Below are 23,185 nucleotides of genomic sequence, written 5' to 3'. Positions count from 1 at the left end.
ACCCAGGAGCAGGAGTGGTAAACACTGTTGAAGTGTATAATTGTAATACATGCAGACACAGCATCATTCAAATAGTTAGACATTCTTTTTCAGTCATATCAGAGAGATTCATACCTGAACCGTACATGTATTTGCCAAGGAAGAGTACATGATCAGTAAATAAAATGCAATGTACAGGCTACAATGTGGGAATCTCATGCGTGGTAATAACGACAGTACATGTTTATAGGACTTGCATCCTTGGCATAATACAGTTATTATATTCTACTCTATCCATGGGCTTCATTCAGACTTGAAGATACAACAACAATGATATCCTCCACTACACAATAAGCAAGTAAATAGTTAGCTGGATATGTTACTTCAGCTGCATTTCAAGGCAAGCTTACAAAAATTATTCATGCAATTTGATTCTTTACATCCACTGTTTCACAAGACGACAGTCTGGTTTGCTGGTTCTCAGTAGTCCCTAAAACATCTGACACCACAAATTATAAATGAATTATCCTGTCATAACACTAGCTAGCTAGCTGGCTAATGTTAGCTAGTCAGCTAAATATCGATATTTGTGAATTAACTTAATGACAAAAATATTCACGTCTCTACATTAACTAACCTATTCCTCTCAAATGTACATTTTCTTCTTGACTCGTTATAACTACTTACATTTGGTTCGCCAGCCATCTTCACCCAGGGACGGGTGGCTCACATCAAATTCATCATTGGAACCACTCTATGATTGGTCATATAAAAACCTTGGGACCCAAATGCATAATGAGTGCTCTAACTCCCCCTTGTGGTGTTCTTTTCGAGCAATGAAGCCGTGATGCTGTGTACCTCTAAGTCACGCAGCGCAGTGACCCAACTTTTAAAGCAGGAACCACTGTATGGAATTGCACCTAAGTTTCACTCCCGCTATGTTCAATTCCCCTGATGTGAATAAAGCTACCGTGTTTTACTAAATTCCCCTGACGTGAATAAAGCTACCCTGTCATCTACAGTTACGGCCCTCAATGGGTATCATGGGATAAAATATAGACTTTATTACAGTTACCACCCACAATGGGTTTCCTGCCGTAACATGTAATCTCTTGAATCTTATGGAGTTGCACCAACGTTTCACTTATGCTATGTTCCCCTAACATGAACGCAGCTACCTTGAATCGTGTGGAGTTTCCTCCCACTAATGTTTTTCACCTCAGCAACTTGTCTTACGTTCCCATTTTCATTCCCCTACATCACATTCACACTGAGCAGCTTTCACCAGTCACACACATGTACATATACTTAGGTCTTCAAGTATATGTGGCTACATGGCTACTACGTAGCATTGGGTATTATATTTAGATTTGGCGATCTAGCTAACGTGTTTTGACACACAGTATTAGCCTATGATAATAGTGCACATAAAGATGCAGGCAAAGTAATCTCTATTGAAAAAAAAATACAGAAAATTCTGGAGCCGTATTTTAACACATTAAATATAACAACAATAATTGTCAACCCAAAATGCATGACAATCACTGAATTGGGTTGCACATTCAAATATTTGGAACATGAAAAGATGAACAACTTATTTATTGAATAGCATCTCAGTAGTCTATTACACTTGAATTATAGTATTCAGGCAACCAAATCATGGGCTGGTGCCACCAACTGAAAAACTTAGTGGGACCAGTGCCACCAGGGGAAAATGTTCAAATTAAATATCTCATTTACATAAGTATTCACATCCTTGAGTCAATACTTTGTAGAAACACTTTTGGCATCGAATACAGTCTTTCTGGGTGAGTCTCTAAGAGCTTTCCACACCTGGATTGTGCACCATTTGCCCATTATTCTTTTCAGAATTCTTCAAGCTCTTTCAAATTGGTTGTTGATCATTGCTTGACAACCATTTCCAGTTCTTGCCATATATTTTCAAATAGATTTAATTCAAAACTGTAACTTAACTAGATTTAATACAAAACTGTTATTGTCCTGCTGAAAGGTGAATTCATCTCTCTGTGTCTGGTGGACAGCAGACTGAACCAGGTTTTCTTCTAGGATGTCGCCTGTGCTTAGCTCCATTCAGTTACCTTTTAATCCTTTAAAACTCCCCAGTCCTTAACAATTACAAGCATACCCATAACATGATACTGCCATCACTATGCTTGAAAATATGGAGTAATGTATTGTATTGTATTGTATTTGCCCCAAACATATCACTTTGGACCATTCAAATCACCATCCCAGTGTACTTTTCTGAATATATTATCATTACAGTAACTTAATCAAAATCTGAGAAATCCTTAATCAACCCGATTAGCATCAAACAAACTAGGCGTCACCTTTTTCCTCACACACTTGTGACTGGTTATAGCAGTAGGATGATTCAGCACAGGGTATCAACAGAGAGGAAGACTTAAAAGCGAGAGAGAAGAGGATGGGAAGAGTAATAATTGTGAAGCACCCTTCCACCTCATACTTAGGAGTGCTGATTTCCATGTGACCATGATGACTAAAGCCAGTATCATTCATTAATGCTCTGGGTCCTCATTACTGTCTCTTCACACATTTTGAAAGACTCATTACCTGCATAATGGAATAGCCCTTAAAAACAGCCAGACCTTTCCTTAACGTGAATTAATCACCTCAGCAACGAGACAAAAAGGGAATTATCTTGTTAAATATTGAGAAACTTCAAACCAAGACTTTCATTCAAACATAAAGAGATCTGGGTCATTGTCAATGAACAGTACACATTGATATAGATGAGAATCTGCTTTGGCAGCCAAATTGTAGCAAGGACAGAGATGTACTTACATTTGACTATGACTTTCACTGTCTTGGTGTCAGGAGAGGCAATGTCATTCATTGCACTGCATTCATAGTCCCCTGCTTGGTCCCTCGTGATACCGGTGATGTTTAGATATTCTCCACTGTCATACTTCCTGGCTAAAAACAAGAGGGAAAAAACAGAAAAAACTGTTCAGGAAGATTCAGTATACAAGGTGCTTCAACATCAATTCCCTAAATGCAGGAAAATAATTAGTACAATGATATAAAGCTCCTTGAGAAAGTATTCACACCCCTTAACTTTTTATACATTTTGTTGTGTTACAGCCTGAATTTAAAATGGACTAAATTGAGATATTGTGTCACTGATCTACACACAATACCCCACAATGTTAAAGTGGAATCATGTTTTTATACATTTTTACTAATCAATAAAACAATAAATAAGCCCTTTGTTATTGAAAGCCTAAATAAGAGTAGAAATGTGCTTAACAAGTCACATATTAAGTTGCATGGACTCACTCGGTGGGCAATAATGCTTTTTGAATGACTATCTGTAACCCACACATTATCTATAGGGTCCCTCAGTCAAGCAGTAAATATAAAACGCATATTCAACCACAAAGACCACAAAGGAGGTTTTCCAGTGGCTATCAAAGAAGGGCAGCATTAGTAGTGTAAAAAAAGAAGACATTGACTATCCCTTTGAGCATGGTGAAGTTATTAATTACACTTTGGATGGTGTACCAATAAAACCAGCCACAACAAATATACATGCGTCCTTACTAATTCAGTTGCCGGAGAGGAAGGAAACCACCCAGGGAATGCACCATGAGGCCAAGGTTAAAACAGTTACAGAGTTTAATGGCTGTGAAAGGAGAAAACTGAGGATGGATCAATAACATTGTAGTTACACAATACTAACCGAAACGACAGAGTGAATAGAAGGAAGCCTGTACAGAATAAAAATATTCCAAAACATGCATCCTGTTTGCAATAAGGTACAAAAGTAGTACTGCAAAAAAATGTGTAAATAAATGTACTTTTTGTATGGAATACAAAGTGTTATGTTTGGGGGAAAATCCAACACAACACATCACTGACTATCAACCTTTTTATTTAGGAGGTAGATGAGCTTTCATATTGCAGATAGATTTCCAATCCAATGGGTGCGTGTGTGTGTGTGTGTGTGTATATATATATATATATATATATATATTCACACAAACAGAATCTTAAAAAATATATTTTCCTTTATTATTTTCCCCTACCCTACCACCCCTCCCCTAATTGGAGTAAACTAATGGACAACAACACTTAGGCTTCTACTTACAGCTTGTACATACTATATACATTTTACGGACACAGTATATATTCCTCATGATCATTGATGCCCCACGAGGTGAGATCTTGCATGGAGCCCCAGACCGAGGGGGATTGACCGTCATCTTGAACTTCTTCCATTTTCTAATAATTGAGCCAACAGTTGTTGCCTTCTCACCAAGCCTTGTGCAGGTCTAAATTTTTTTCTATGATGTCCTTACACAGCTCTCTGGTCTTGGTCATTGTGGAGAGGTTGGAGTCTGTTTGATTGAGTGTGTGGACAGGTATCTTTTATTCAGGTAACGAGTTCAAACAGGTGCAGCTAATGCAGGTAATGAGTGGAGAACAGGAGGGCTTCTTAAAGAAAGACTAACAGGTCTGTAAGAGCCGGAATTCTTACTGGTTGGTAGGTGATCAAATACTTATGTCATGCAATAAAATGCTAATTAATCACTTAAAAATCATACAATGTGATTTTCTGGATTTTAGTTTTAGATTCCGTCTCTCGTAGTTGAAGTGTACCTAAGATTAAAAAAATTACAGACCTCTACATGCTTTGTATATAGGAAAACCTGCAAAATCGGCAGTGTATCAAATACTTGTTCTCCCCACTGTAACTAAGTCAGTACCTTGTAGAGCCACCTTTTGTAGCAATACAGCTGCAAATCTCTTGGGATATGGAATAAGCTTGGCACTCCTTCAAGTTGGATGGGTTCTGCTGGTACACAGCAATATTTAAGTCATACAACAGATTCTGAGGTCTGGACTTTGACTAGGCCATTCCAAGACATTTAAATGTTTCCCCTTAAACCACTCGGGTGATGCTTTAGCAGTATGCTTGGGTCATTGTCCTGCTGGAAGGTGAACCTCCCTCCCAGTCTCAAATCTCTAAAAGACTGAAACAGGTTTCCCTCAAGAATTTCCCTGTATTTAGTGCCATCCATCATTCCTTCGTTTCTGACCAGTTTCCCAGTCCCTGCCGATGAAAAACAACCCAACAACAACAGGTTATGTCGATATAGGACTCATTTTAATGTGGATATAGATACTTTTGTACCTTTTTCCTCCAGCATCTTCACAATATCATTTGCTGTTGTTCTGGGATTGATTTTCACTTTTCGCACCAAAGTATGTTCATCTCTAGAACACAGAACACGTCTACTTCCTGAGCGGTATGACGGATGTGTGGTCCCGTGGTGTTTATACTTGCATACTATTGTTTGTACAGATGAACGTGGTACCTTCAGGAGTATGGAAATTGCTCCCAAGGATGAACCAGACTTGTGGGGGTCTACATTTTTCTTCGGAGGTCTTGGCTGATTTCTTTAGATTTTTCTATGATATCAAGCAAAGAGGCACTGAGTTTGAAGGTAGGCCTTGAAAAACATCCACAGGTAAACTTCCAATTGACTCAAATGATGTCAATCAGCCTATCAGAAGCTTCTAAAGCCATGACATAATTTTCTGGAATTTTCCAAGCTGTTTAAAGGCACTGTCAATGTAGTGTATGTAAACTTCTGACCCACTGGAATTGTGATTCAGTGAATTATAAGTGAAATAATCTGTCTGTAAACAATTGTTGGAAAAATGACTTGTGTCATGCACAACGTAGATGTCCTAACCGACTTGACAAAACTATAGTTTGTTTACAAGAAATGTGTAGAGTGGTTGAAAAACAAGTTTTAATGACTCCAACCTAAGTGTATGTAAACTTCCGACTTCAACTGTACATGAAATTAGTTGCAAAATGAATAGGAAACATAGTCAAGGTGTTGACAAGATTTTAAATAATGATTTTTAATTGAAATAATAATTGTGTCCTTTCGTCAAAGAATCCTCCATTTGCATCAATTACAGCCTTGCAGACCTTTGGCATTCTAATTGTCAATTTGTTGAGGTGATCTGAAGAGATTTCACCCGATGCTTCCTGAAGCACCTCTCACAAGTTGGAATGGTCTTGATGGGCACTTCTTACGTACCATACGGTCAAGCTGCTCCCACAGCAGCTCAATAGGGTTGACATCCAGTGACTTCGCTGGCCACTCCATTATAGACAGAATACCAGCTGACTGCTTCTTCCCTAAATAGTTATTTCATAGTTTGGAGCTGTGTTTGGGTCACTGTCCTGTTGTAGGAAGACATTTGCTTGAATTAAGCGCCATCCACAGGGTATGGCATGGCGTTGCAAAATGGAATCATAACCTTCCCTCTTCAAGATCCCTTTCACCCTGTACAAATCTCCCACTTTACCACTACCAAAGCACCCCCGGACCATCACATTAACTCTACCTTGCTTGACAGATGGTGTCAAACACTCCTCCAGCATCTTTTCATTTTTTCTGCATCTCACAAATCTTCCTCTTTGTGATCCTAACACTTCAAACTTAGATTTGTCTGTCCATAACACTATTTTCCAATCGTCCTCTGTCCAGTGTCTGTGTTATTTTGCCCATCAAAATATTTTCTTTTTATTGGCCATTCAGAGATATGGCTTTTTCTTGGCCATTCAGAGATATGGCTTTTTCTTTGCAACTCTGCCTAGAAGGCCAGCATTCCGGAGTCGCCTCTTCACTGTTGACGTTGAGACTGGTGTTTTGCGGGTACTATTTAATGAAGCTGCCAGTTGAGGACTTGTGAGGCGCCTGTTTCTCAAACTATACACTCTATTGAACTTGTCCTCTTGCTCAGTTGTGCACCGGGGACTCACACTCCTCTTACTATTCTGGTTAGAGACAGTTTGCTCTGTTCTGTGAAGGGATTAGTACACAGCGTTGTCCGAGTTCTTCAGTTTCTTGGCAATTTATCGCATGGCATAGCCTTCATTTCTCCAAACAAGAATAGACTGACGAGTTTCAGAATACATTTCTTTGTTTCTGGCCATTTTGAGCCTGTAATCGAATCCACAAATGCTAATGCTCTAGATACTCAACTAGTCTAAAGAAGGCCAGTTCTATTGCTTCTTTAATCAACACAACAGTTTTCAGCTGTGCTAATATAATTGCAAAAGGGTTTTCTAATGATCAGTTAGCCTTTTAAAATTATAAACTTGGATTAGCTAACACAACGTGCCATTGGAACACCTCTGTACCCCTATGTAGATATTCCATCAGCAGTTTCCAGCTACAATAGTCATTTACAACATTAACAATGTCTAGACTGTATTTATAATCAATTTGATATTATTTTAACGGACAGAAAATGTGATTTTCTTTCAAAAACAAGGACATTTCTAAGTGACCCCAAACTTTTGAACGGTAATGTATGTACGGTTACTGTGGGGATGATGTCTTCGATGCACTTATTAATGAAGCCTGTGACTGATGTGGGAAACTCCTCAATCCATCGGAAACCTGGAACATATTCCAGTCTGAGGCCATCACTTGTACTTCCTGTTTGAATTTTTGCTTGTAAGCAGGAATCAGGAGGATAGAGTTATGGTTATGGCCAAATGGTTGGTGAATGAAAGCTTTGTATGCACCTCTGTGTGTGGAGTAACAGTGATCTAGAGTTTTTCGCCTCTAGTTGCACAGGTGACATGCTGGTAGAAATTAGTTAAAATCACCGGCCACTAGGAGCACCGTCTCTGGGAGAGTATTTTCTTGTTTGCTAATGGCTCCATACAGCACGTTGAGTGCAATCTTAGTGCCAGCATCGGTTTGTGGTGGTAAGTAGACAGCTACGGAAATGTTTCTATTTGTATTTATTTTGGATCCCCAAGGCAGCAGCTACTCTTCCTGGTGTCCAGCAACATTTTAAAAACATTACAATACATGAACAACACATTTCACAACACATTAAGTGTGTGCCCACAGGCCACGACTCTACTACCACATTCTACTATCACATATCTACAACACAAAATCCACATGTACGTGTGTATGTTATCATGTGTGAGCATGCATGTGTCTGTGTTTGTGTTACTTCACAGTCCCCGCTGTTCAATAAATAAAAGTGTATTTTTATCTGTATTTTTATCTAATTTTACTGCTTGCATGAGTTACTTGATGTGGAATATAGTTCCATGTAGTCACTATGGTTACCAAATAGTATGGTCTACAGCTTATCATTAATTATTCTAACGTAGGCGAGCAGGACCTCAAGACTACCTTTGTTAACTTCTTAAGGTATAGGGGGCAGCATTTCCACTTTTGGATAAATAGCGTGCCCAATTCCAACTTCCTGCTTCTTGTGCCAAGAATATAAGATATGCATATTATTAGTAGATTTGGATAGACAGCACTCTGAAGTTTATCCACTTGCTGACGTAGTCTCGTCAGGTATCCCGCACGCCAGCCTCTATAATGGCGCCTCTTCCTCCTTCGAGTGTCGGGGATTTGGGCCCAGTCCGGGATGTACAGTATGTAATTCACTCATTGAAGTAGAAAACCTCATCCAAATCGAGGTTAGTGATCTGATGTTCAGAATGTCTTTTCTGTCATAGGAAATTATGGCGGAAACATTATGAACAAAAACACAAAATAACACAATTGGTCAGGAGCTTATCCTGATGGTTTTGTTTTGTACAACACTCCTCGTGCCACTCGTCACCAAAAACAACTTCAATGATTATTCTCAGACTCTGCATTTACAGCAGTTTTTATTTTCACCATTAAAGGGCCAATTTCTAGTGTTCTGTAATCCCGAAGTTGTTGACTGTTTTTGTGCTTGCCAGTTAGCTAGCAGTTTCTTACTGGCGATAAAAATGGATGATTGCCATCATTTTTCAAGTCATTACTGAATGATTTAATGTAACAAGTCAAACATCAAACTTTGTAACCTAGTAAACAATTCAATTAGACCCGGTGATTATTTGAAACAGCCGTTTATTTGCTGGAAGGTGTGCCGTTGCCTGGCTATTAAAAGGGACAGGCGACTATTTGAGATTCAGAGTTTAATTGTAATTTTACGGTGTGTTAAATGTCAATATACTTCAATGTGAGTTTAAAAGAAGGGCACTTCTCAACAGTAGAAATTGGGCACTTCACCCTACAAATTGTCTATGCTTCTGAATTCTGTGTGTCTCCTCTTACCAGACTGCACAATGAAACCCTGGTTATCTTATTGATTAGAAAGGGGAAGGGGAAATTACTAAGGTCAGCAGGCCTGTAATAAGAAATGTATCCTTGGAGTATCTATTACTGTATTAAGTGTTTCAACCCTGACCAACTCCACTCAACCACCTCAAGCAGTAGCATTGTGACAAATGGTGTACAATCTGACGAAGAAGTGAGGGAAAATCTGAGCCACTGGCTTTAACAAAAAAGATATCAGACACAGGTCCATTAGCACTCAACAATTGCCTGGTTGAACAAAACCATGCAAAGGTCCTCCACTGAGAACTTCATTGAGAGAGGACACTGACGGTGTGTGTTGAGAGGTATTCGGAAGCTTCAGAGGAGCCCCTCACACCTGAGGGAGATGTCACTCCAAACAAATTAAAGAAATCATAGAGAGGTTAATTTTTGTATTCAGTGCAGTCACAGTAAGCAATTTCCCACATTGTGTAGGGAGCACGGAGTACATTTCCTCTAGGGCTGCAACACACAGATAGCACGAGCACCACAGAGAAATCCATTATAGCACAGGCTGCATTTTTACATCCATTTATCCTTTAAACTCTTGAAAATAGAGTACTACCCACGCAGTGGCTTTCTCGGCGGCTCCCCTCTAGGCCTGCTCAAGGTACGGGCCAGAACCCTTTTCCTTTCACACCGTGTCTCTTCAAAAACAGTTTCTCTGCCTTGACACATCAACCTCCAGAGTTTATTGTCAATCTGGAACATTAACATCTAGCCGGGACTCGATTAATACAGCGGATCTAAAATCCACTGAGTCATACCTGACTGAGGACCCCACCTTTGTCACCTGTAGTATTATTTCAGTAACATTTTGTATTCAAATGTTTAGCCACATGTGGCTAGGAAAAATATGTGTCCATACATACTGTAGATAGGATTAAAAGCATTTCACATACGGTGTCCATATTAGTACACTCTGTCTCAGTAAGAATTGCATCGTTGTCAGGAGTTAAGTCATTCTCACTAGGAGTTGAGTCACTGTCAGTAGGAGTTGAGTCAGTCTCAGGTGCTGAGTCAGTAGAACTTGAGTCAGTGTCAGTATGAATTAAGTCGATCTCAGTAAGAGTTGAGTCATTGACAGTAGGAGTTGACTCTCTCAGTAAGAATTGAGTCATTAAGCAAGTTTCTATTGACCCAAGTTTATTCGACAAAAGCAATGTCGCAAAAAAAATGATTGCGATGTGTAATGGAAACAGCAGACAGACATTTTCTAAAGATCAACAAAAAATGTATCTGTTCGACGGGTCAATTTTTTATTTTGTCTAACTTTCTTTATTGCAACAAATGATGATGGAAACTGTTTTTTTTTTAATACATTATGATTGCCAAATAATTTTAAAGGTTTAAAGGTTCCCGCACGTGATGTCATAAGTTGCACTCTACATTTAATTACTGCTTGCAAAATAAAACATTTTCAACTACACAGGACAAGGATTGTCCTGACTTGTCCTGACTTTCAAGAATGCTTAAATTGCTTCGTTTTGCTTTTTCTGGTTGGCTTGCAAGTTTCATCATTCAATTATTGCAGATCTACAGGAGTGTAAGATTCACAATGGCACGGACTAGCGTAGACAGCCGATCCGCGGTGACACACTGGCACATGATAATTATCAGAATATGGCAAATATTAGTCAATTATTGCATTCTATCCATGCTGGCTTTCACATGCTATCTGAGACATGAAACAGATAGGTGGGAGGGGGTATATACAGGTTGTCACCAATTTATTAATTCACAATTTGCCTTAGTGGGTAATGGAAACACATCAACCACTAGATTTGTATTCAACGCTATAGATTTTTGTCTAAAAAGTGTTATTTCAGGTGTGAAGTCATTACATCAAGCTATTTTTATTGACGGAAGATAGTTAAATGGAAATGCACCCTAGTAGGCAATTGTCACATCTATTTTCTTTCTAAATGTTGACAACTTTCTAAATGTTGACAACAAAAAAAATCACTGGACACTGTGACATCAGCTGATGTAAAAACGGCTTAATAAATACATTTACTTGATTGACATGTCAATGGAAACATAGCTAGTGTCAGTAGGAGTCGATTTCAGTAGGAGTCTGAGTCGATCTCAGTAGGAGTCGGAGTAGGAGTGGATCACAGTAGGAGTTGAGTCAGCAGGTATTGGATCAGCCTCAGTAGGAATTTATTCAGACTCTCCTAGATCCCTTTAATTCTTTCCTCCAATCCTACATCCCTTAATTCATAATTGTCTTGCTTCCTTTCCTGCTTTCCTAGATCCCTTGACTCCTATCCTAACTTTGTTTCCTTCCCTCCTTTGTTCTCTTTTTTAAAATCATTTTCCTTATCCTTTCATTTCCTTGCTTTTCAGTTTCTCTTTTCCCTTCCTAGCTCTTTTCCTCTTATCCCTTCTAAGCTTCCTTTCCTAGTTCCCTTTCCTCCTCTCCTATAGTTATTTACTCCTTTCCTTATTTCCTAGCTTGTGAACCCTTTGGAATTACCTGGACTTCTCCATAAATTGGTCATAACATTTGATCTGATCTTCATCTAAGTCACAACAATAGACAAATACAGTCTGCTTAAACAAATAACAAACAATTATACACGTATGTCTTTATTGAACACATCGTGTAAACATTCACCGTGCAGGATGGGAAAAGTATGTGAACCCTTGGATTTAATAACGGGTTAATCCTCCTTTAGCAGCAATAAACTCAACCAAACATGTTCTGTCGTTGCAGATCAGAACTGCACAACGGTCAGGGAATTTTGGACAATTCCTCTTTACAAAACTGTTTCAGTTCAGCAATATTCTTGGGATGTTTGGTATGAACCTCTCTCGTGAGGTCATGCCACAGCATCTCAAATCGGGTTGTCAAGAATGGGCCACTCCAGAACGTGTATTTTCTTCTGTTGAAGCCATTTTTGTAGATGATTTCCTTCTGTGTTTTGGGTCGTTGTCTGTTGCATCACCCAACTTCTGTTGAGCTTCAATTGGCGGACAGATAGCCTTACATTCTCCTGCAAAGTGTCTTGATAAACTTGGGAATTCATTTTTCCATCGATAATAGCAAGCTGTCCAGGCCCTGAGGCAGCAAAGCAGCTCCAATCTATGATGCTCTCTTCACCATACTTTACAGTTGGGAAGAGGTTTTGATGTTGGTGTGTTGTGGCTTTTTTACTTCACACATAGTGTTGTGTGTTCCTTCCAAACAACTCAACTTTAGGTTCATCTGTCCACAGAATATTTTACCAGTAGCGCTGTGGAACATCCAGATGCTCTTTGCGAACTTCAGACGTACAGCAATGTTTTTTTTGGGACAGCAGTGGCTTCTTCTGTGGTGTCCTCCCATGAACACCATTCTTGTTTAGTGTTTTACGTATAGTGGACTCGTCAACAGAGATTTTAGCATGTTCCAGAGATTTCTGTAAGTCTTTAGCTGACACTAGGATTCTTCTTAACTTCATTGGGAATTATGCTCTGTGCTCTTGCAGTCATCTTTGCAGGAGGGCCACTCCTAGGGAGAGTAGAAACAGTGCTGAACTTTCTACATTTGTAGACAATTTGTCTTACCGCGGACTGATGAAGATCAAGGCTTTTAGAGATACTTGTGTAAACCTTTCCAGCTTTATGAAAGTCAACTATTCTTAATATTAGGTCTTCTATTCGAGGCATAGTTCACATCAGACAATGCTTCTTGTGAATAGCAAACTAAAATGTTGTGAATTGTATTTATAGGGCAGGGCAGCTCTAACCCATGATTGTATTCCAGGTTAGCTGACTCCCGACTCCAATTAGCTTTTGGAGAAGTCATTAGCCTAGGGGTTCATGTACTTTTTCCAAACTACACTGTGAATGTTTAAATTATGTATTCAATATAGACATGAAAAATACAATAATTTGTGTGTAATTAGTTTAAGCTGACTGTTTGTCTTAATTATCTGATACTTTGATTGGGTGGAGAACATGTTAGTTCATGCTGCATGATGGGCAGGAGCTCGTCCTCTGGGAGTTGTCATAATTCCTGTGTAAATCTATGGAAGGGGGTGAGAACCATAAGCCTCCTAAGGTTTTGTATTGAAGTCAATGTACTCTGAGGAGGATGGAAACTAACTGTCCTCCGGCTACACCACGGTGCTACCCTACAGAGAGCTGTTGAGGCTACTGTAGACATTCTTTGCAAAATAGTGTGTTTTAATCAATTATTTGGTGACGTGATTATATTTTGTATAGTTTTATCTAAAATTGATAATGTTTAATGTTTTACCTTTTAAATTCACTGAGGAGGATGGTCCTCCCCTTCCTCCTCTGAGGAGCCTCCACTGGTGTATAAAACCACTGGAATTGGAATTTTGCTTCATCTCCTTTAATCAGCTGCTCTTCCACAAACATTGTTTTGTTATTCTTGTTACTGTACAAGAAGCAAATGTACTTTACAGGAAGCATATTAAAGCCAAATTATATTTTCAAAATACCATACCATAGCCACACTTCAGTAAATGTAGTTAATGATTAGTCTGCATTTTTTGGTTGGCAAGAGAAAGGGTGGAAAAAAATAAGCAAACAAGAAAACATTTGGAGAAGGAACAGGAACTTGACAGTCAGTCAGGGCAATTTATCATTCTGTCAAACTCCACTGACTGCTGCAGCACAGCTATCTACAGTACACACAATCTCACCAAAATGGCTGAGTCAAGTGCTGGAGAAAGCAAAGAAAAAGATGCCATGTTTATGATTTCACTTACTTGGTTTCTTGTCAATCATACACTCATACTGCATCTTACCAAACACAAACTACTCTGGGTTTTAAAATCAATGTTATATTGTTGTTGGAATCCTCTATTTAATGGTTTACCCCTCCCAATTGCTCAGAATTCAAATTTGAATAAATGTATAATGTAAATCCTTTTGCTGTCAGTTTGATACCTGTGTAGTTTAATTCTGTAGGTGGTGGATGTATGACGCTTTGTTGACAAACACTGGACGGAGATAGATTACCCTTTTGCATGAAGAAGAGCCGGATGAGAAGAGAGGAAGAGACAAAGCAAGAAGATCGACTCTGCCCAAAATCTGTCCACATGTAAATATGTGTTAAGCAGAACAAGTGAGTATGGGGAGCAATGAGAGAATGTTGAATTTGGTCAAGATAAAAGTGAATTGCTATTTTGATAGGTGAGGCTTATTTGATGTAATATTTGTTTCATGGTATTCACACATGTACATGTCCTCCCATTGGCTAGAATGCTCCCACCTGATCTCTCCTACTAAAGCCTGTCTATCACTTTTGCGGATATGTATTTCCATTGTTAGAGTGGTCAGTCGACCATCTTCTCAATATAATAGATCATCTTTGACTGACCACAGTTACAGCCATGCATCAATTCAACTAACTTATTGTTCTCAAGTAATAAACATCTGACCAATCAGAATACAGCACAGTAGTAGTTAGGTACCATTACAATGTCAACTGATTCACCATATTTAAGAACTACACAACAGCGACATAGAAAACAATAATATTATACTGTTCAATGAGTGGGCTAGACTATATCAAATATGGTATACTAAATGTACTTGTTATTTCAAGGTACACTATTTATACAAAAGGAGCAAAGACAATTGAGCCGCAAAATTGTAGGCCATACAAGCTCACAAAACGGGACCGCCGAGTGCTAAAGCGTGTGGGGCGTAAAAATAATCTGTTCTTGGTTGCAACACTCACTCCTCAATTCTAAACTGCCTCAGGAAGCAACAACAGCACAATAACTGTTCGCCGGGAGCTTCATTAAATGGGTTTCCATGGCTGAGAAGCCGCACAGAGGCCTAAGATCACCATTCACAATGCCAAGTGTTGGCTGGAGTGGTGTAAAGCTAGCCACCAATTTGACTCTGGAGCAGTGGAAAACCGTTCCCTGGAGTGACGGATCAAATCAAATTGCATTTGTCACATTCGCCAAATACAACAGGTGTAGGTAGACCTTACAGTGAAATGTTTACATGCAAACCCTTAACCAACAATGCAGTTTAAGATAAATAAGAGTTAAGAAACATATTTACTAAATAAACTAAAGTAAAAAATAAAAGAGCAACCATAAAATAACAAAAACAAGGCTATATACAAGGGGTACCTGTATGTGCGGGGGTACAGGTTAGTCGAGGTAATTGTGGTAATATGTACAGTACCAGTCAAAAGTTTGGACACACCAACTCATTCAAGGGTTTTTCTTTGTTGACTTTTTTTCTACATTGTAGAATTATAGCGAAGACACCAAAACTATGAAATAACACGCATGGAATCATGCAGTAACCAAGAAATGATCTCCGCATGTGTGGTTCCCACTGTGAAGCATGGTGTGATGGTGTGGGGGTGATTTTCTGGTGACACTGTCAGTGATTTATTTAAAATTCAAGGCACACTTAACCAGTATGTCCACCACAGCAATCTGCAGCGATACGCCATCCCATCTGGTTTGCATTTAGTGGGACTATATCCAGGCTGTGAAATGGCTATTTGAAAAATAAGGAGAGTGATGGAGTTCTGCATCAGATAGCCTGGCCTCCACAATCACCCGACCTCAACCCAATAGAGATAGTGTGGGATGAGTTGGATCACATAGTGAAGGAAAAGCAGCCAACAAGTGTTCAGCATATGTGGGAACTCCTTCAAGACTATTGGAAAAGTATTCCAGGTGAAGCTGGTTTAGAGGATCCCAAGAGAATGCAAAGCTGTCATCAAGGAAAAGGGTGGCTACTTATATTTGTATGTGTTTAACACATGATTCATGATTGTGTTATTTCATAGTTGATGTCTTCACTTTTAAAATACAATGTATAAAATAGTACAAATAAAGAAAAACCCTTGAATGAGTAGGGGCGTCCAAACATTTGACTGGTACTGTATATGTAGGTGGGGGTAAAATGACTATACAGTGCCTTGGCTTTTTTCCTATTTTCTTGCATTACTACCTGTAATTTCAATAGATTTTTTATTTTATTTGTACCCCTTTTTATCCCAATTTCGTGGTATCCAATTGTTGTAGTAGCTACTATCTTGTCTCATCGAGACGAAGGTTGAAAGTCATGCGTCCTCCGATACACAACCCAACCAGCCGTACTGCGTCTTAACAGTGCACATGCAACCCGGAAGCCGGAGGAAACAACGTATACCTGGCAACCTTGGCTAGCGATGAGGCAAGGACATCCCTACCGACCAAGCCCTCCCTAACCCGGACGACGCTAGGCCAATTGTGCGTCGCCCCACGGACCTCCCGGTCGCGGCCGGTTACGACAGAGCCTGGGCGCGAACCCAGGGACTCTGATGGCACAGCTGGCGCTGCAGTACAGCGCCCTTAACCACTGCGCCACCCGGGAGGCTTCCATATATTTTTATTTGGATTTCATGTAATGGACATACACAAAATAGTACAAATTGATGAAGTGAAATAAAAAAATGTAAAACATAAAAGTGGTGGGTGCATATGTTCTTGCTCTGAAGCCCCTAAATAAGATCTGGTGAAACCAATTACCTTCAGAAGTCACATAATTAATTAAGTAGATTGCACACAGGTGGACTATACGTGTCACATGGTCTGTCACATGATCTCAGTATATACAGTTGAAGTCGGAAGTTTACATACACCTAGGTTGGAGTCATTAAAACTAATTTTTTAACCACTCCACACAATTCTCGTTAACAAACTATAGTTTTGGAAAGTCGGTTAGGACATTTTCTCTGTGCATGACACAATACATTTTTCCAACAATTGTTTACAGACCGATAATTTCACTTATAACTCACTGTATCACAATTCCAGTGGGTCAGAAGTTTACATACCCTAAGTTGACTGTGCCTTTAAACAGCTTGGAAAATTCCAGAAAATTATTTAATGGCTTTAGAAGCTTCTGAAAGGCGAAATGACATCATTTGAGTCAATTGAAGGTGTAACTGTGGATATATTTCAAGGCCTACCTTTAAAATAAGTGCATCTTTGCTTGACATAAAGGGAAAGTCAAAAGAAATCAGCCAAAAAACTTCTGACCCACTGGGAATGTGATGAAAGAAATAAAAGCTGAAAGAAATAATTCTCTACTATTATTCTGACATTTCACTTAAAAAAAAAAAATTAAGTGGTTATCCTACCTGACCTAAGAAAGGGGCATTTTTACTAGGATAAAATGTCAGGAATAGTGAAAAACTGATTTTAAATGTATTTGGCTAAGGTGTATGTACATTTCCGACTTCAACTATATACACCTGTTCTCAAAGGCCCCAGAGTCTGCAACACCACTAAGCAAGGGGCACCATGAAGACCACGGAGCTCTCCAAACAGGTCAGGGACAAAGTTGTGGAGAAGTACAGATCAGGGTTGGGATATATACAAAATATCACAAACTTTGAACATCCCACAGAGCACCATTAATTCCGTTATTAGAAAATTGAAAGAATTTAGCACCACAACAAACCTGCCAAAGAGAGGGCCACCCACAAAAACTGACGGACCAGGCAAGGAGGGCATTAATCAGAGAGGCAACAAAGAGACCAAAGATAACCCTGAAGGAGCTGCAAAGCTCCACAGCGGAGATTGGAGTATCTGTCCATAGGACCACTTTAAGGCATACACTCCACAGTGCTGGACTTTATGGAAGAGTGGCCAGAAAAAAAGCCATTGCTTAAACAAAAAATAAGCAAATATGTTTGGTGTTCACCAAAAGGCATCTGGGAGACTCCCCAAACATATGGAAGAAGGTACTCTGGTCAGGTGAGACTAAAATGTAGCTTTTTGGCCATCTAGGAAAACACTATGTCTGGCACACACCCCAACACCTTTCATCACCCGAGAACACCATCCCCACAGTGAAGCATGGTGGTGGCAGCATCATGCTGTGAGGATGTTTTTCATCGGCAGGGACTGGGAAACTGGTCAGAATTGAAGGAATGATGGATAGTGCTAAATACAGGGAAATGTTTGAGAGAAACCTGTTTCAGTTTTCCAAAGATTTGAGACTGGGACAGAGGTTCACCTTCCAGCAGGACAATGACCCGAAGAATACTTCTAAAGTAACACTTGAGTGGTTTAAGTGGAAACATTTAAATGTCTTGGAATGGGCTAGTCAAAGCCCAGACCTCAATCCAATTGAGAATCTGTGGTATGACTTAAAGTTTGCTGTGTACCAGCGGAACCCATCCAACTTGAAGGAGCTGGAGCAGTTTTTGATTGAAGAGTGGGCAAAAAATCCCAGTGGCTAGATGTGCCAAGCTTATAGAGACATATCCCAAGAGACTTGCAGCTGTAATTGCTGCAAAAGGTGGCTCTACAAAGTAATATGTTGCATCTTCAAAGTGGTAGGCATGTTGTGTAAATCAAATGACACAACCCCACAAAAAAAAAATATATATTTTAATTCCAGGTTGTAATGCAACAAAATAGGAAAATGAAGAGGGGGTGAATACTTTCGCAAGGCACTGTAATTAACAGAGAGTAGCAGCAGTGTAAAAAAAGGGGGGGTCCAATTAAAATAGGCCGGGTAGCCATCAGATCATGCTTCACCATTTGGGGGTCCGAAGGTTGCATCTGGATTTGGCGGATGCCAGGAGAACGCTACCTGCCCCAATGCATAGTGCCAACTTTACAGTTTGGTGAAGGAGGAATAATGGTCTGGGGCTGTTTTTCATGGTTCAGGCTAGGTCCTTTTAGTTCCAGTGAAGGGAAATCTTAACTCTTCAGCATACAATGACATTATACACAATTCTGTGCTTCCAACTCTGTGTTTCAGCATGACAATGCCCCCGTGCACAAAGCGAGGTCCGTACAGAAATGGTTTGTGGAGATCAGTGTGGAAGAACTTGACTGGCCTGCACAGAGCCCTGACCTCAACCCCTTCAAAAACCTTTGGAATGAATTGGAACGCCGACTGCGAGTCAGGCCTAATCGCCAAACATCAGTGCCCGACTTCACTAATACCCGTGGCTGAATGAAAGCAAGTCCCCGCATCAACGTTCCAACATCTAGTGGAAAACTTTCCCAGAAGAGTGGAGGCTGTTATAGCAGCAAAGTGGGGACCAACTCCATATTAATGCCCATGATTTTAGAATTCGATTTTCAATGAGCATGTGTCGAAATACTTTTGGTCATATAGTGTATTTCTGTGCACATCCAAAACACTGAAAAGGATGCAGATGTAGACATTTGATTATACCATTACAACCCAGTCCATTGGAACAATTGCCATTACATAATAGCTGGTCCATATCTTCTATGCCAAATGGCCCCTTTTGAAGTCCAAGACTTCCCCTGTGATTACATTTAGTTCCTGGTTCTTTCATTTGACCAGAAAATATTTCCCCCCCAAGCAACATCAAAGTATGGATACTTCAAAGTAGAATAAGGGACTGCCACTTTGACTCCTCAGATGGGTCTTTTGATCAGCTTCTGAAAACCCCAATAGAATAAGAGAAAATGCACCAGATAAGAGGCTTTGACTGCCATATGATTAATGTAGTCATCCTTACAGTTATCAGATAAGCACAGCATGGACTAATCCATTAATATGAAAATCAGGAGGGATTCAAAGTCAGTGTAATGGCAGGGGAACTGTTGCAGCACCACAGCTCTGACAATTCATTTTTGAATGGGGCCTAAAAGTTTCAGAAGCTTAATGGTGTATGAAGGTATACACATACAAGCCAGGGGGATCAGCAGTAGTCCAAGTGATTACTTTTGGAGCTCTTGCAATCAACATCCAAGACAACAAATTGCATTAATGTGCTGAGACTCTGAATATTCATGCAGTGGTTATTAACCATTCATCATCTTCATCAAAACCAACCCTGTTTTTTATTATCCAAGCAATATTTGTGACATCATAAAAAGAAGAATAAAACCCATAAAGAGTGATCATACTTACTGGGAAATCAATCGAACCCAAATCATGTTCTTGTTTAGGTATTACCATTAAATTAAAGGTGAGGCACCACAGGCTAAAATGACAGTTTTGAAATTCAGGAGTATTTTGGTCATTTTAATATTAGTACTTCCAAAGGGTACAATACAAAATGTCAGCTTGATGTGTCTAGCACCAGTCAAAAGTTTGGACACACCAACTCATTCCAGGATTTTTCTTTATTTTTACTATTTTCTACATTGTAGAATATTAGTGAAGACATCAAAACTATGAAAAAAAATATATGGAATCATGTCGTAAGCAAAAAAGTGTTAAACAAATCAAAATATATTTTATAATTTGAGATTCTTCAAAGTAGCCACCCTTTGCCTTGATGACAGCTTTGCACACTCTTAGTATTCTCTCAACCAGTGTCATGAGGTAGTCAACTGGAATGCATTTCAATTAACAAGTGTGCTTTGTTAAAAGATCATTTGTGTAATATATTTCCTTAATGCGTTTGAGCCAATCAGTTGTGTTGTGACAAGGTAGGAGATTATACAGAAGATAGCCCTATTTGGCAAGAACAGCTCAATGAGAAACGATGGTCCATCATTACTTTAAGATGTGAAAAAAGGTCAGTCAACCCGGAAAATTTCAAGAACTTTGAATGTTTCAAGTGCAGTCGCAAAAGCCACCAAGCGCTATGATGAAACTGCCGCTCATGAGGACCGCCACAGGGAAGGAAGACCCAGAGTTACCTCTGCTGCAGAGGATACATTCATTACACCATCCCATCTGGTTTTGCGCTTAATGGTACTTTCACTTGTATTCAACAGGACAATGACCCAACACACCTACAGGCTGTGGAAGGGCTATTTGACCAAGAAGGAGAGTGATGTAGTGCTGCATCAGAAGACCTGGCCTCCACAATCATCCTGACCTCAACCCAATTTAGATGGTTTGGGATAAGTTGGACCGCAGAGTGAAAGACTAGCAACCAACAAGTGCTCAGCATATGTAGGAACTCCTCCAACACTGTTGGAAAAGCATTCCAGGTGAAGCTGGTTGAGCGAACGCCTTGATGACAGCTTTGCACACTCTTGGATAGGGGGCTGCTTTTGAAGAGTAAGTCTTCACAAGGTTTTCACACACTGTTGCTGGTATTTTGGCCCATTCCTCCATGCAGATCTCCTCTAGAGCAGTGATGTTTTGGGGCTGTTGCTGGGCAACACGGACTTTCAACTCCTATGGGGTTGAGATCTGGAGACTGGCTAGGCCACTCCAGGACCTTGAAATGCTTCTTACGAAGCCACTCCTTCGTTGCCCAGGCGGTGTGTTTGGGATAATTGTCATGCTGAAAGACCTAGCCACGTTTCATCTTCAATGCCCTTGCTGATGAAAGGAGGTTTTCACTCAAAATCTCACGATACATGGCCCCATTCATTCTTTCCTTTACACGGATCAGTCGTCCTGGTCCCTTTGCAGAAAAACAGCCCCAAAGCATGATGTTTCCACCCATGCTTCACAGTAGGTATGGTGTTCTTTGGATGCAACTCAGCATTCTTTGTCCTCCAAACACAACGAGTTGAGTTTTTACCAAAAAGTTATATTTTGGTATCATCTGACCATATGACATTCTCCCAATCTTCTTCTGGACCATCCAAATGCTCTCTAGCAAACTTCAGACGGGCCTGGACATGTACTGGCTTAAGCAGGGGGACACGTCTGGCACTGCAGGATTTGAGTCCCTGGCGGCGTAGTGTGTTACTGATGGTAGGCTTTGTTACTTTGGTCCCAGCTCTCTGCAGGTCATTCACTAGGTCCCCCCGTGTGGTTCTGGGATTTTTGCTCACCGTTCTTGTGATCATTTTGACCCCACGGGGTAAGATCTTGCGTGGAGCCCCAGATCGAGGGAGATTATCAGTGGTCTTGTCTTCCATTTCCTAATAATTGCTCCCACAGTTGATTTCTTCAAACCAAGCTGCTTACCTATTGCAGATTCAGTCTTCCCAGCCTGGTGCAGGTCTAGAATTTTGTTTCTGGTGTCCTTTGACAGCTCTTTGGTCTTGGCCATAGTGGAGTTTGGAGTGTGACTGATTGAGGTTGTGGACATGTGTCGTTTATACTGATAACAAGTTCAAACAGGTGCCATTAATACAGATAACAAGTGGAGGACAGAGGAATACAGGTCTTTGAGAGCCAGAAATCTAGCTTGTTTGTAGGTGACCAAATACTTATTTTCCATCATAATTTGCAAATAAATTCATTAAAAATCCTACAATGGAATTTTCTGGATTTTTTTTTCTCATTTTGTCTGTCATAGTTGAAGTGTAACTATGATGGTAATTACAGGCCTCTCTCATCTTTTTAAGTGGGAGAACTTGCACAATTGGGGGCTGACTAAATACTTTTTTTGCACGATTTTTAACAAAAAGCAGCGAAAATTCGCATCATCCCTAACAGGTTAACTGCTATTTCCTGAAAGTAAGACTCTTCCCACATGCTAACACATTTTTCTCAGCTTCAGAAGCATCTGTATTCACCACATTGTGTGTGGTTATCCTTACATATATGCTCCATACTTGTATAGAAGGAATTGTTGATATGTTGTCAAATTTTCATTCCACATAACATTTTCTTTGGAAATATGTGCCAAAAATGCAGTTTACGTACATGTCTTAAGTATTTTACAGATTGAGATATGAAAGAAGTATATATCCACAATCTAGTCAACGCAAGTCCGGTCCTGGAGTGTCTCAACAGAGTGAAACCAAAATAGTTAGGCTGACATCATCCAGTTTCCAGAAAAATAGATTTGGGGTATAAGCAAATATTTGCATATTTAATGAGTGTTGCCTCATTTGCATATTTTAACACAATATTTCAGAGAAGTTGTAGCTAATACAAAAACGTATTATATTGCTGGCTATATTCAACTAGTAAAGTTAATTGTGATATGATTAAGGGGGGGAAATGTGTCTATTAGTGTCACGCCCTGACCTGAGTATTCTTTGTTTTCTTTATATATTTTGGTTAGGTCAGGGTGTGACGAGGGTGGCCGGTGTGTTTTTTTCTCATCTAGGGTGTTTGTACTGTCTAGGGGTTTTGTAGATTTATGGGGTTGTTTCCATCTAGGTGTTTATGTAGGT

The 23,185-nt window shown here is 39.8% G+C and overlaps 1 protein-coding gene across 4 annotated transcripts in view; it reads right to left on the bottom strand.

Moving 5' to 3' along the window:
- The window catches only part of negr1 (neuronal growth regulator 1), a 339,493-nt gene that overhangs the window by 149,162 nt on the left and 167,146 nt on the right, over window positions 1-23,185 (bottom strand). For all 4 annotated transcript variants that reach the window (XM_035774613.2, XM_035774610.2, XM_035774612.2 and 1 more), the window contains exon 4: window positions 2,806-2,937. In XM_035774613.2, coding sequence (XP_035630506.1) covers window positions 2,806-2,937 — 132 coding nt within the window. The remainder of the gene's footprint in view (window positions 1-2,805; window positions 2,938-23,185) is intronic.

This window comes from Oncorhynchus keta, chromosome 8, assembly GCF_023373465.1.
Source record: "Oncorhynchus keta strain PuntledgeMale-10-30-2019 chromosome 8, Oket_V2, whole genome shotgun sequence".
Classification (NCBI taxonomy): domain Eukaryota; kingdom Metazoa; phylum Chordata; class Actinopteri; order Salmoniformes; family Salmonidae; genus Oncorhynchus; species Oncorhynchus keta.
This window is presented reverse-complemented; position numbering and strand designations above follow the sequence as displayed.